Here is a 13,454-nt window from a genome sequence, read left to right as displayed (position 1 = left end):
ACAATTTTAATATAAATTTGGCGGTCTATATTTGTTATATTTCTTATTTCTTTAATTTATTTTAAATTTCTCTTTTTATTTCTTTAATTTTTCAAATGAATTTTAAATTAATCTAACTTTTTTTAAATTCTTAATATAATAAGATTTAAAAATATTAAATCGAAATATAAATAATATACATATATGTATGTGTGCGCGCGTATGTGCGTGTATGTATGTGTGCATGCGCGCGCACGAATATATGCAGATAAAAATCGTGTGTATCACAAAAAAATACAAAGAATAAAATAAAAATTATAATCTGCAAAATGTATATTCTGAATCACGTATATCGTAAAAGTTTTCAGATCGACTTTGACAGATGGACTCCAGCACGCTCTGCACGCTTGGAACGCAACGCCTGAGGCGTTTATTTACCACCACCACTTCCACACTCATCTCCATTATCGTGTATCTTTCCTCTAGAGTCTAGCAGAAGAACGGTCAGTATTCATCACCCAACTGACTGCAATGAACTTGTGACAGACATTCTCTGCGAGATCTCAGACAGTAACCAATATTTTGGAGCATTAAATCATCTCTTCCGCCGATTGTTACAATTTGATACAAAATTGTCGTGTGTTATCGAATAGTGAGTAATATTATAATTTCTCTTCATTGTGCACACAGTTTAGAGTGTTACGTATCATTTACGAAATCGCAAAAATTACGACTGAAGCGTTTATTTCGTAATTGTACAACAATGTGCAATTTCATGTGCAAAATGCATACGTACACGGAAAAAAATTTAGCTAAATTTAGTCGTAAAATAGGGATAACTAATTTTTTTGCAGCAAGAGCTATATTTTTTGCAACGAGAGCTAAAGTTTAGCAATAGTAGCAAAACCTTTTGTTCTCGCTGCAAAAAATGTTAGTTATCCCTATTTTACGACTTATTTTAGCTATTGTAGCTAATCTTTTTTTTCCGTGTAGATAACAAAGAGATAATGGAGATTATTATGTCAATAATTTATGCGCGTAATAATTTTTAGTAGCAAGTAGCAGGTAAAGTCCATCTGTAATGTGTAAAACGCAAGAAGCCTTATCTTTATCGATTCTCACGTTACGTGTTACTTTATTTTTCAGTTCTACTGATGTCCCCCCCCCCCCCCCAGAAGTATGATGAGTAATTGCGATTGGCTAAAGTAGCTACGATAACAAGTACTGCCTAGTCACTACGCATATCAGGGATTACGTAAGGTGCCAAACGTTATTAGATGTAATATATAGTGACGCGAAATCGTGACGAGCTCACTAAATCAACATGAAGGTGTTGCTATCGGTTCTCTTCGCGATTTTGGTATGCGACCAAATCGCTAATGGTTACCGAATCCTCGGTGTGTTCCCGTTACAAGGCAAGAGTCATTGGATCATGCAAGAGGCACTGATGAAGGAATTGGCGAGACGCGGTCATCAGGTTGATGTGATCACGCATTTCCCGCTGGAAAAGCCGATACCTAATTACACGGATATCAGCCTGAAGGGCAGTCTTCCACAAGTTATGAACAATATGAGCGCGGCGGATTTAAAAGCAGGTTTCAGCACTCCGTCTATATCCATGTTTGTTGCGATGGCTGGAAACGCCATTTGCGCGCTGTTGGACCACCCAAAGATACAAGAGCTGATTAAGAACCCACCGCAAGATCCTCCCTATGATATCGTCATACAAGAGGTATGTTTTCAAATATATGTTCGATCATCCTTGCGTTGCATAAGAAAATTTCTACTATTTCAATTTAATTAAATATATTAATTATATCTACGTAGCCATAAAGTTACATTTTTAATATAAATTACAAATTTTTTTGTGACTTTTCATGTTAATTTTATCTTCGAAAAGATATCGAACTATCGACTATCTAGTATCCTCTAAAATTATGTAATTTTCTAATTTTTAGGGCCTTTATAATTAAATTTTAAATTTCTTTTTAAGTAAAATTTATTTAATATTAAGTGCGGAATAAGATTTTTGTAATTATTCATATCTCTGGAGCTTAAGCTATTAATATAATTCGACACATTTTTGTTAAGGAAAAACTCTTTATTTAACTAAAAAATTTATGATTCAATATAATCTGCAAAAAACCAATAGGATATTATGTATTCATTAAAAAAAAAAGAAATACGAAAGAATCGACACAATTAGTAATCAGCGCAAACGAGAAAATGGTACAACTTTATTCGTGTTCATAAGGCCATTATCACGAGATAAGATAGTACTAGCACCTAAAGTCTGACAAAATAATCGATTCCATAAAACTCTTATCATGAAATTACATAAGAGAGATAGTAGTCGGAAAATTGTATAAATAAAGAAGACTTGATTTTTAATATACATTATGCAGAGATATAATTAATAAAGTTAAATAAAACGCGGTTGGATTAAAAGCAAACATAACATTATTAAACGAAAATTATTATCGTTTTTAAGGTGGTTCGGTCATCAGAGCATGTCAAGAAAAAATTATGAATTAAAAATGTTAGAAAGAAAACCTAAATACACTTAAATTTTCAATTTTGAGAAGATCTAACGTCTAGTTTTTGAGATATTAAATCTCAAAGTTGGCATTTTTAACATAGATTTTATGAGAATTTGTACCGAAAACATACATTTTTCGAGAATTTCACTCACTATCTGTAAAGAAACAAGTTCAAAAAACTGAATATAACATTGTTTAATTCTTCTAGCACTTGTGAAGTATAAGACAAAACAACATTGACGTGTAATAAGTCCAAAAATTTAATCAAAACCTGATGAATTGTCGCGTTTCTCGTCGACCTTTCGATCAGCTGTGCGCGACGTGAACATTTGGCAACGCCGCGCTGTGTAGTGTTTTCTTTCCACAGCACTGCATTCTTTTGCAAGCAAATCTCCCATTATCGAAATTATTTGTTACCTTCCATTATTTTTCAACGTAAACACAATACATAACCTCACTCGAACACATAGCACTGGCATGATAGCTGCCTACAGCGAAGAGATGCAATGTCGCAACATTTCTCTTGTACGAATGTCAACTAAATCTTGAACTGTTTACATTTATCTATATCAGTAGATATAAATTGATACATAATCGAATAAAAAGTTACATTATAAAACCAGTAATTATACAAGCGTCTAGAATATATGCATAAAAATGGTTTTTCTAAAAAAAAAATTTAGACTATATTGACTCAGCGGTACTAGCCGAACCACCTTAATAAGATGTTAATTAACTGACTCGCGCTACAACCTGTAACGTGGCAAGTCGTTAATTATTCACTAATTATTAAATATTTATTACGCACGACAGACAACGCTGTTTGATTTTATTAAAGTTGCAGCGTTTTAGTACCGAAAAGCAACTTTTGACACAGAAAATCCCGCCCTATTATGTCAATGATAATAATAATGATAATTTCGAGGCCATCGTAAAGCCAATTCAAATGCTCTCTTACAATACCTCGATATCGAAATACGAGTGTTAATTACATCAAAATTGCCAATTTTGCAAAACAACTCGAATCATTAGGACTCTTATGACTATGCATTTTTCACAACAATTTTTTTGTTAATTATATAAAGATTCTTCAACGCTTGAGTCAAGTTTCGTTAATTAATTCAACTCATGAGTGCTGAATTTTTGCGATATATTTGCACAATAATGCCCAAAATTTTAGATATCGTGACGCAAGAATGAGAAACATTAAAATATGATCCGCGACACCGCAAATATGAATATTTGCACGCAAATGCTGCGTGCAAATATTATGCTATTATATACATATCATTAAAATAATATAAATAATATATCACGGAAAGACTGTATAATTTATTTAAATGAATTGATTAAATTGGATTCCATCTTGGTTTAATAAATCTTGGTTTAATAAGTCAAATTAGAAATTTTAATTAATTAATTTGCATTATAGCTCAATTTAACTTAACTATATCTATATTTATTAAATATTAATATAATAAATTAAACTAAGAGTTATACGATAATGAAAATAACATGGCTCTTGTACAAGAAGCCTATTTGTTCTAATTGTGCCGCCTTGCGCTTTCTGCGTTTAAAATGGAACAGTTATATGTATATTCACACTGGAGGGAAAATGAGAAACGAAACAAAGTAGAAAGCGCAACTACAACGAACAGATGTAATAGGCCAGTCATATTAGACATCGAACCTTCCAATTAATCTTCCCAGGTTGCAACCACCATGAATCGTTTTGATTTGAGGTGCTATATAAGTAGGATTTATTTTGCTTCGCAAAATTAACGGAGAATAAAAGTTATTAACAATATTATCAACAAAAAATGCAATTCTTTTTATTTTCTCTCAAATATCTCAAAAATCGCGTTTTTTGTTGATAATATTGTTAATAACTTTTTATTCCCCGTTAATTTTGCAAAGCAAAATAAATCCTACTTATAGTACCTCAAATCAAAGCGATTCATGGTGGTTGCAATCTGGGGAGATTAATTTGAAGGTTAACCCCCTAAATTTGTCTAATATGACTGGCCCATAATGACACGTGAAATAGCCTCACTCAATATAATAAACCGGGAATGTTTGAATCTCGATATGAGTTGTATGATACTTGTTACGTTATTCAATTTGCCTCATTCAGTGAATATCACAGTGTTTAGAGGTTCTAACGAGCTTTTACTTGTTTCCAAATGATTAAATGCAAAATAGTGAATAAATGATGCAAGAATAGACTAGATGTGTTAACTGTAGGTATACTGGTAACACAAAAATTTTATAATCTCGAGAGATGTGACGTAATCAACGTTAGCGTATAATTAAATAGATAGTTAGCGAACTTGTCAGTCGTTGAAAAGCACCATTTTCACAAAAAATTTCGCGAAAAATGCTGCATAGTTATGAGCCGAGTTCTAAATACCGACCCCGAATTGCCTCATTAAATCAGTAATTTCGATGTAATATTTCAGCGTGATATCACGTATTCGATCTTGTTACTTGATATGAACGTCATATCTATTTTTTCTCTTCGCCATGTGCAGCGACGCAACGTATCATAATAATTTGTTTCTCCTCTCTACGAGTGATATCTCAAAGTCATCGCGTCAAGGTCCAACTGTAACTTAACTGCATTGTTAAATGATCATGATCCGCGGTGCAAAGATGCGCACTCAATATCAAGCGAGTAATTATATAAGATGTAATTTATTGAGCGCAAATAATTAATCAATCAATTGACAATATGTGCAGTTGTTCGCGGCACCGTGTTATCTAGCCTTCGGCCGTCATCTCAAAGTTCCCATAGTCACCACGGTAGCCAGCGTTTTCCATGACTGGCTCAACGAGGTGTCCGGCAATCCGTCGAATCCTGCTTACATCCCGAGCTTCTTCTCGGAGTACGGCCAAAACATGAATTTCAAGGAACGTTTGACAAATTTCCTATTGACGAATTATCTCTCTTGGCAATTGCATTATCATACGAATACCCAATTAAAATTTGTAAAGGAGCACTTCGGCATGGACTTGCCGCATATCAAGGATTTATATAGTGATGTAGCTTTGTATCTGGTCAATAGTCATCACTCGATAAACGGAATCAGACCGATGACCACTAACGTGATCGAGGTCGGTGGTCTGCATCTCAAGGACGATAATCCACCGTCACCGGTATGTTTCAATGATAATCTCTTTTTCCATTATTCGTAGCGCGTTCTTCTTGGATACAATGAGTAGAATCGAGATCTTTTTTATCGTAAATATAGTTTTATTCGTTTTCTCCTTTCGTTTAAGATCAAATAAAAATGAGAAAATAACTAATTAAATAAAATTAAAAAAAATTTAATGAAATTTTTTGATATGAAATTTATTATTTAAATAAACATGCAGAACGTGATATTAATAAAAAATTAGAACAAAATAACATTTATGTTTTACGTGCAAAGATATATAAAATAGATTTTTATTAAAATATTTTTTATAAAATAGATTTTTATTAAAACAGTATTTGTTTCTAATATACATGTTGATAATAACTAGACTGTTCATCACGTTTGCCACAAAATTTTCATTAAAAATGAGCAAAAATGTTTGATATTTCATTGACATATTAATGCGATTATACATAATTATGCGTATAGCAATTATGAAACTATGACTACGTTTTCAGTGCATATTTAATAATTTTTTTAGATACTCTTCTTTTTTTCAAATACATCTCATATCGTCTTGCAAGCAATATTCTTAAAATATGCTTTTTTCGAAATTCCATGCATTTAAAAATATGTTGTGCATGTGATAATCCACGTGTATATCTCATGATAATCAGGAAGAATTACTTAACATCGTTATTTGCTCTAAGAATATGTATATAGAAATATGTATATAGGAAGTACAAAAATGGTTGGACGAGAGCAAGGATGGCTGCATCTACTTTACTTTCGGTTCCATGGTAAGGATCGAAACTTTTCCTAAAGAAATGATACAACAAATTTACGCGTCCTTCGAGAAGATTGCCCCGGTTCGCGTACTGATGAAGGTCGCGAAGAAAGAGGATCTGTTACCAGGTTTACCAAAGAACGTCATGACGCAATCGTGGTTCCCGCAGATCTCCGTTCTCAGTATGTAATTCTTGCCAGTCACTCTCCTATGTACTCACACATTAGAGTCAGACTGTCAAAGTAACGAACTTTGTTCCTTCATAATTGTTTCGAGGATTATGATTTCCGATAAAAATTCGTAAATTTTGTATATTGCAGTAATATTTGCATATTAAAAATTACGTACAGTCAAATCAAATTCCTAAAACATTGAACTAAATAGAAATCAAATAATTGGTTTTCTGTACGAAAAAATACTCTATCATCTTTTAAATTATTATTAGTTTTGTGCACTGTGCATTTGTTCAATTCCCAATCGCAATATTTTCACAATAAAGAAAAAAAAACAGTGTCACTATGAATTTCGCAGAACATAAAAACATACGAGCTTTCATTACGCACGGCGGAATCTTTGGGACGCAAGAGGCAGTCTATTGCGGAGTTCCTATGATTGGTATCCCTCTGTTTGGCGATCAAATCGTCAACATTAAAAATTATGTCAACAAAAAGGCGGCTATTTCGCTTAATTCAGTAAACGAAGTCACCGAGGAAAAATTAACTTCGGCAATAAATAACATCCTGAAGGATCCCTCCTATCGGTAAGTCCTTAAAGACTATAAACATTGGAAAGTCATTGTACAATTGTCTGCTAATTGTAACGTGTTCATCTGGGTTTAATGAAATCATAACATTGATCGAGAGAAACTGCAAACATAGAATGTACCTCTACTGAATTTACATAAGATATTACGTTTAGTAACGGCGATAATAACGTCATAATTCATATAACATTTTGTTATTAGAAAAAATACTAAATGAAGTCAAATATAATATACGTACAATATATATTATATACGTCTATTATATTTGACTTTATTTAGTATTTTTTCTAATAACAAAATATTATTTAACTAAAAAAAATGTTATTCTACTTAACGTTAACATAATAAAATTGTGCAACTAACAATCAGAATATTAAAAGGACTTGAAAAGTCGAAATTTACTGCTTTAAATCTTATTAGCCCATTTATTGATCCGCAACCGGTTGCACCGTTCATATCGCGGAATAAACAGAGCATGTACTCTCTATTGTAACCAAATCTTGCTTTACTCTCCAATGCATATCGTGAGTCAATTCTAATCAATCGGAATGTGCTTTAAATTCCACATCCATTCCAACTGCACGAATCCACATGAAACACGTTTTACGCGTAAAGGTTCAATAATAAGAACAAACGCTTCAACCGGACAGGACGAATAAAAAAAAGAGGAAAAATATAAAATTTATATAAAAGTCGTGCACTTTTATAGCTACAAAAAAGTCAAAATTTCATGATCCAGCATAAAACAAAAACGTGATATGACGAAAAATTTTGCTCATTACAAATTTCTGAGTTTTGTCATAATATAATAGGTTTTGTCTATATAAGCATTAACCCCGCTATATTGATTGCTAACAAACTTTTTTTCTTTTACTCGTTTCAGTGAGAATGTAAAAAAATTGTCGAAGAAATTCCTCGATCGACCGACGAGTGCCTTGAATACATCTGTATTTTGGGTGGAGTATATCGCAAAATACGGGAACATACTTCAATCACCGGCACTTAACCTCTATTGGTGGCAACAGTGTCTACTAGACGTTTACGCCTTTATATTCGTCGTAGTTATCACGGTGCTTTATATCGCGCTGTTTATTCTTCGAAAATTAAAAAATCTCTTGTTCGGATCGTACACTTGTGCAAAAAAGGACAATGCAGCAATGAAGTCAAAGAAGAACAAGTGAAGATGCTGTATAAATAACATTTCTCTTTGCCGTAGTAAATTCCTCTTAGAGATCGTTACATTTTTTTTATACGTACGAAGAAAGAATTTTAAGACAGTTTATTAAGAATAACGGTCTCGTTTAATGCTATATATAGCATTTTAATAAAATATATGTTTAATTACTTGTCTGTTTTATATATATGTATATAAAATATATTTTTATATGTATATAAATATACATACGTGTATGCGCTTCAACACATGCATTGATATTCACGCGCGCGTGTAACGCTAATACTTTCATTTTTTCCTATCATTTGTCAATGGACTCGTGTATAAACGAACCATCTAATCTAGACGAAAAATTCGATATATTAATGTGCAATCACTATTAACTGATCGAGCACCAAGATGAAGCAAATGGGCCTGATAAAATTCACGATATGTCGCGTTACATACAATAAAGGCGCGTTGCGTGCGCTCTCTCTGCGCAATTTTACTCGTCATTTTTGCTCCCGCTTGGTCGATTTCGCTTATTTTCAAACATGAAAAATACTTTACCCGGCAGCGGCAACGTCGTATTCGCGGCTTTCAGCTTCGTGCATTCTTGCTCACGTTCCTGCAGAATTCGACGAAGTTCCTCGTCGAGTAGCGTGCTACCCATCGTTGTGTTTCCCGGCATCTGTTCGGCAAACGACGCGTGGAATATTAATGAATTGCAGTCGCAAAAGTATAAAGATAAGTAATAAATGTCCGGTACACGTTACGGCATAATTTGACTCTGTAACGTACGGCTACTTAACATGCGTCACGATCTACAACTAGAAACATGATTGCAGCCTTTGTTAATATTTTACGTTAGTCAGCACCTATTTCTTACAATTAGCGAGAAAAAATGTCGAGGATACTTTAATTTCGTTTTAATATAGAAATATGAATTTAAACTGGAGATTGGAGATTACTATACAGACGACTTAATATATAATAGTACATATATAGTTTCTAAAGATAGTTTCTTAGGCTTAAGATCAATCCTGTACATTAAATGAAAAATCAATGCACTAAAATCTTCCAAGGAGCATAAAATATAACAGAACTTCGCACAAAAGATATAGTTCCACTGATTGGAATTATAAAATTGATATTCCGCGCTCTGTTGTTCCAAACTTATATAGTCCTATATTTTCACTGCATTCTGAATATTTTCTGCATTTGCGTCCGACTTTATTAGCTCTCGATATTCATTATAACATTGACAATTTGTCGATCGTTCGTGAAAGTTATCATCGCTTCAATTTTATCACATAAAGCATAACTACTGCGAAACTTTGCAGAATGGATGGATATAAATCGTCGCCGTTAGAGATTTCAACGCATTATTGAGGAAATCGTTTCATTAGACTACGACACGACCCGTAATAACTTTATTGCATAGAAATGAACGTTATTGCATCCGGTCGAGGTGTCGAGACAAATAATGAAGCGGAACGTTTTACGATAAAACCGTTTGCCGTACGCGCTGAACGAAGAAGCTTTCGAGTCTCACAGTCGGGATACTCGTAAAAGTTTGTCATATAAATAATCATTATATGAATATTGTATTTCAGATATTAATTATTTCCGTCGAAAATGTACGTCGAACGAAATCGTCTGTAACATGAACATTAATCATGACGGAAAATATATTTACAATAGATAATGAAATTCGTATTGTACACGTAATTACTAGCATTGTTATAGCTTGAAGTGCAATCAACATAAAAACGCATTATTGGAACGCTTCAGAACGTCGTAAATAAGCGTGCAGTGCCTAGTTGACAGACGTTATCGGCTTTGCAGTGCGTACATTTATTATCCAGCCAACAGAACTCCACTTATTCATTAATTAGTTAGTTTGTACGGTAATGTCACGTATGGAATGCTATATGTATACGGATTACGCTGCGAGCAGATCTGGATGAACAAAAGCTCTTACTTATTTACTCAACGCATAATTTATTTTACCAGATATACATATAACCAATAATATAGAACCTCAATTATACATTCGTTACATACTCTTTGTGAAGTTAAAATGACAAATTTTTTTTTCATTATATATTACAGCTTTAATTTAATTATAGGGTAAATTTCCGAAAATTACCCACGTCCTATTTACATATTCTTCGGCAAAAATATTATAAATAACTTCAAAATAAACATCTTTAAATAAATTTTTACCGATGAAAAAAATGAAAACATAAAATGTTCAAATAAAGTCACATGTAGTGACTGAATATTTTCTTGACTTATTTTTTTATATATATTTACATAGCTAAACGTATATAATATAGATTTGCAAATAAAAATTATGTATTAATTAACGAGATTACAAAACATTTTTATTATATTTCTCTTTATACTGACAATTTGAAATGCTGTAAATAAAGAATATTTTAATTTCGTAAAATATTATTCACAAATGGTATAATTAATATATTATCTAAAATAAAATTATTATATTGCAAAAATACACGGAAAAAATTTTAGCTAAATTTAATCGTAAAATATGGATAACTAATATTGTTTGCAGCAAGAGCTATATTTTTTGCAGCGAGAGCTATAGTTCAGCAATACTTATAGTAAAACCTTTAGTTCTCACTGCAAAAAATGTTACTCTCGTTGCAAAAAATGTTAGTTATCCATATATTACGACTATTTTAGCTATAGTAGCTAATCTTTTTTTTCCGTGTAACTTATACAAATAAGTTATTTTAATGCAAAAATAAATGCAGTTCACCATGAAAATATCAAATATTAATTTTCTATGAAAACAGAACGTGAAATCTCTACCGAGGACATTATATATTTTTAATGTAATATTTTTCTTCTATCACTGCGTTTGATCATAAACTGTCTGTAAACCATTTCGAAACCGCGCTCGACAAATACGAACGACAAATATCGATGGTTATTAGTGAAAAATCGGCGATTCCCATATCTCATAAATGTGACACGGCTCTCCTAAATCAAACAGCTCGATAAATAGCAAACCGTCAATTAACATTCAATTAAACACACCCGTTTGCCAGAAGATTCGTGCATTTACATTTCACTGAAATTTCACGCCGCGCCAAAAAAGCATATACATATATGTATACATATACCTAGATCGCTGGCATTTTTATGGCAGTAATTCCACATCACCTGGAGTGAAACAAGATATTCATGCGATGTAAAAAGCACAGCTCGCTTAAAATTGATGCAAAGTAAAACAAGATGTAAATGCGCGTTAATGGTTTTTAATGTAAGTGACTGAAACACAATTCAACACAAAGTACATATTTCAACAAAAAGTATTTCACAATTCAACAAAAAGTATATTTTCACACACAGCAATTAAAAACGTTTCGTTGAAAATTTTCAACAAATTCGTAAAGCATCATCGTTGACGACCTGAGTTCTGAAAAAGACCGGATACGTACGTTACATTTTACACGTTGTATCTTTCATTACAATAGGAAACGGATATTATCGTCCGGACTTTTGGCTGATTGAAAGTGCGCTACATATACGTGGGTAGAAGAGGATGATAATTGAAAAATCAAAGTAAAACGAAAATAAAATTGAGTGAGATCAAAACCGAAAGTAACAAGATTTCGATGTTCAATTATGGAGCAGGCTTTTCTATTTTAACACTGGTACAGTCGTCTCCCTAACTCAATGCCGAGGCAATCACGCTTTAAAAAAAAAAACCTTAACCTATATTTCTCCACCGTGTCGCGTTAAATATAGTCAATCCATTCTGAGTTTTATTTGAATGAGTATTATTGAGTAACCGTGTCTAGAGATCGCGAGTCTTTTTCGCCCGTATTCTCATCATGTATTTAGCGCAAAATATTCCTGTATGGTTTTCATCTCCCGATAATATCAATACTCTAGCATTATACGTAAAAAAATTAGTTTTAAGAAGTCGCAAACTTAGAAATTAGATAATTAACGCTAACTGGTAAAAAATGAGTCTTTGTTTTTCTCGTGCTTCAAGATGGATAGCGAGTATCGAGAAATTAATTGGCCGTAAAATGTCTATAGCATGAAAGTTTTTACGAGCTTAATACGTGGACGGTATTGGTAAATACCGTCATCAGTTGCAGTACGTGGAGGCACGTATTCTACGAGATCACGCTCTTATCTTACGTCGACGCTGTCTCAGTTTATAGGTAACGCACAATATATAGTATGCTACATGCAGGCTAGAATGGCAAGCATTACTACTATCTAAAAATTGACCGTTGCTTTTAGCACAAATGCTCATAGTAATACAGATATATATGTATGTATATAGGACACGCCCATAAAGTTGCCATCAAGCCCCAGTAACGTAGCTTTCATGAAATAGCTGCGTTTCTTTTAAATTTAACGCTAAGAGAGAGCAAAAATACTGCTGCATAAACTCAGAAGAAATAAACAAACGATAAATTACAGAAATAGCATATTAATCGAGTAAAAATAAAATTGTGTACCGTACAATAGCTTTTTCTTCCGCGCACAAACTAATATAACATATAATATTCAATTTTAGATCTTACCGTTTATATAGAACAATGAAAACATACCACAATAAACCAAATGAATTTTATATTAAGTGTTTTCGTAAAATCTCTTGTTTTAATAAGGAAAGTATGATGTATACCATTGTTCCAGCTAGTGGTACGCGTATAACTGCGTGATTTATCGTTTTCCGCTTGCGTTACCCAGTTTATAAATGAATAAAATTCCAATTTAAAGCCGGTATACGCTTTAAACTAAACTCTTTCTATATAAATGAATAATAGACAGCATTGCAACAATAAATTAATTAAAGTTCGGATTCAAATAACATTATGAACAACTAGTTAAAAAATTTTCAGAATAAATAACCAATCAAATAAATCCAAAAAATTCCACTGAGCTAATAAAATTGACTAAATTCAACTTTTTAACAATCCGAGATGTTTTTCATCGACCACAAAAAAATTTCAGATTAGTTGATCTCAAGGCATGTTTCAATCAAACTATTTATTTCACGAACAATTTTTGTTTGCAAACAAAAATTAAAAACATCCAT

The 13,454-nt window shown here is 32.5% G+C and overlaps 2 protein-coding genes across 10 annotated transcripts in view; one reads left to right on the top strand and one right to left on the bottom strand.

Moving 5' to 3' along the window:
* The window catches only part of Dh31-r (Diuretic hormone 31 Receptor), a 103,363-nt gene that overhangs the window by 75,640 nt on the left and 14,269 nt on the right, over positions 1 to 13,454 (bottom strand). For 8 of the 9 annotated variants that reach the window (XM_071718399.1, XM_071718362.1, XM_071718379.1 and 5 more), the window contains one exon: positions 8,930 to 9,050. The exons of the other annotated variant lie outside the window; for it this stretch is intronic. In XM_071718399.1, coding sequence (XP_071574500.1) covers positions 8,930 to 9,050 — 121 coding nt within the window. The remainder of the gene's footprint in view (positions 1 to 8,929; positions 9,051 to 13,454) is intronic. 9 annotated transcript variants of the gene reach the window in all.
* LOC139779868 (UDP-glucosyltransferase 2-like) lies at positions 471 to 8,550 on the top strand. The gene is made up of 6 exons (XM_071718343.1): positions 471 to 631; positions 1,126 to 1,711; positions 5,259 to 5,675; positions 6,394 to 6,625; positions 6,975 to 7,203; positions 8,090 to 8,550. The coding sequence occupies exons 2-6, from the start codon at positions 1,304 to 1,306 to the stop codon at positions 8,385 to 8,387; spliced, it is 1,584 nt and encodes a 527-aa protein (XP_071574444.1). The 5' UTR covers positions 471 to 631; positions 1,126 to 1,303; the 3' UTR covers positions 8,388 to 8,550.

The sequence above is a fragment of the Temnothorax nylanderi genome, unplaced genomic scaffold, assembly GCF_030848795.1.
Source record: "Temnothorax nylanderi isolate EJ_2023f unplaced genomic scaffold, tnyl_v1.0 TNYL_tig0006_pilon, whole genome shotgun sequence".
NCBI lineage: Eukaryota > Metazoa > Arthropoda > Insecta > Hymenoptera > Formicidae > Temnothorax > Temnothorax nylanderi.
This window is presented reverse-complemented; position numbering and strand designations above follow the sequence as displayed.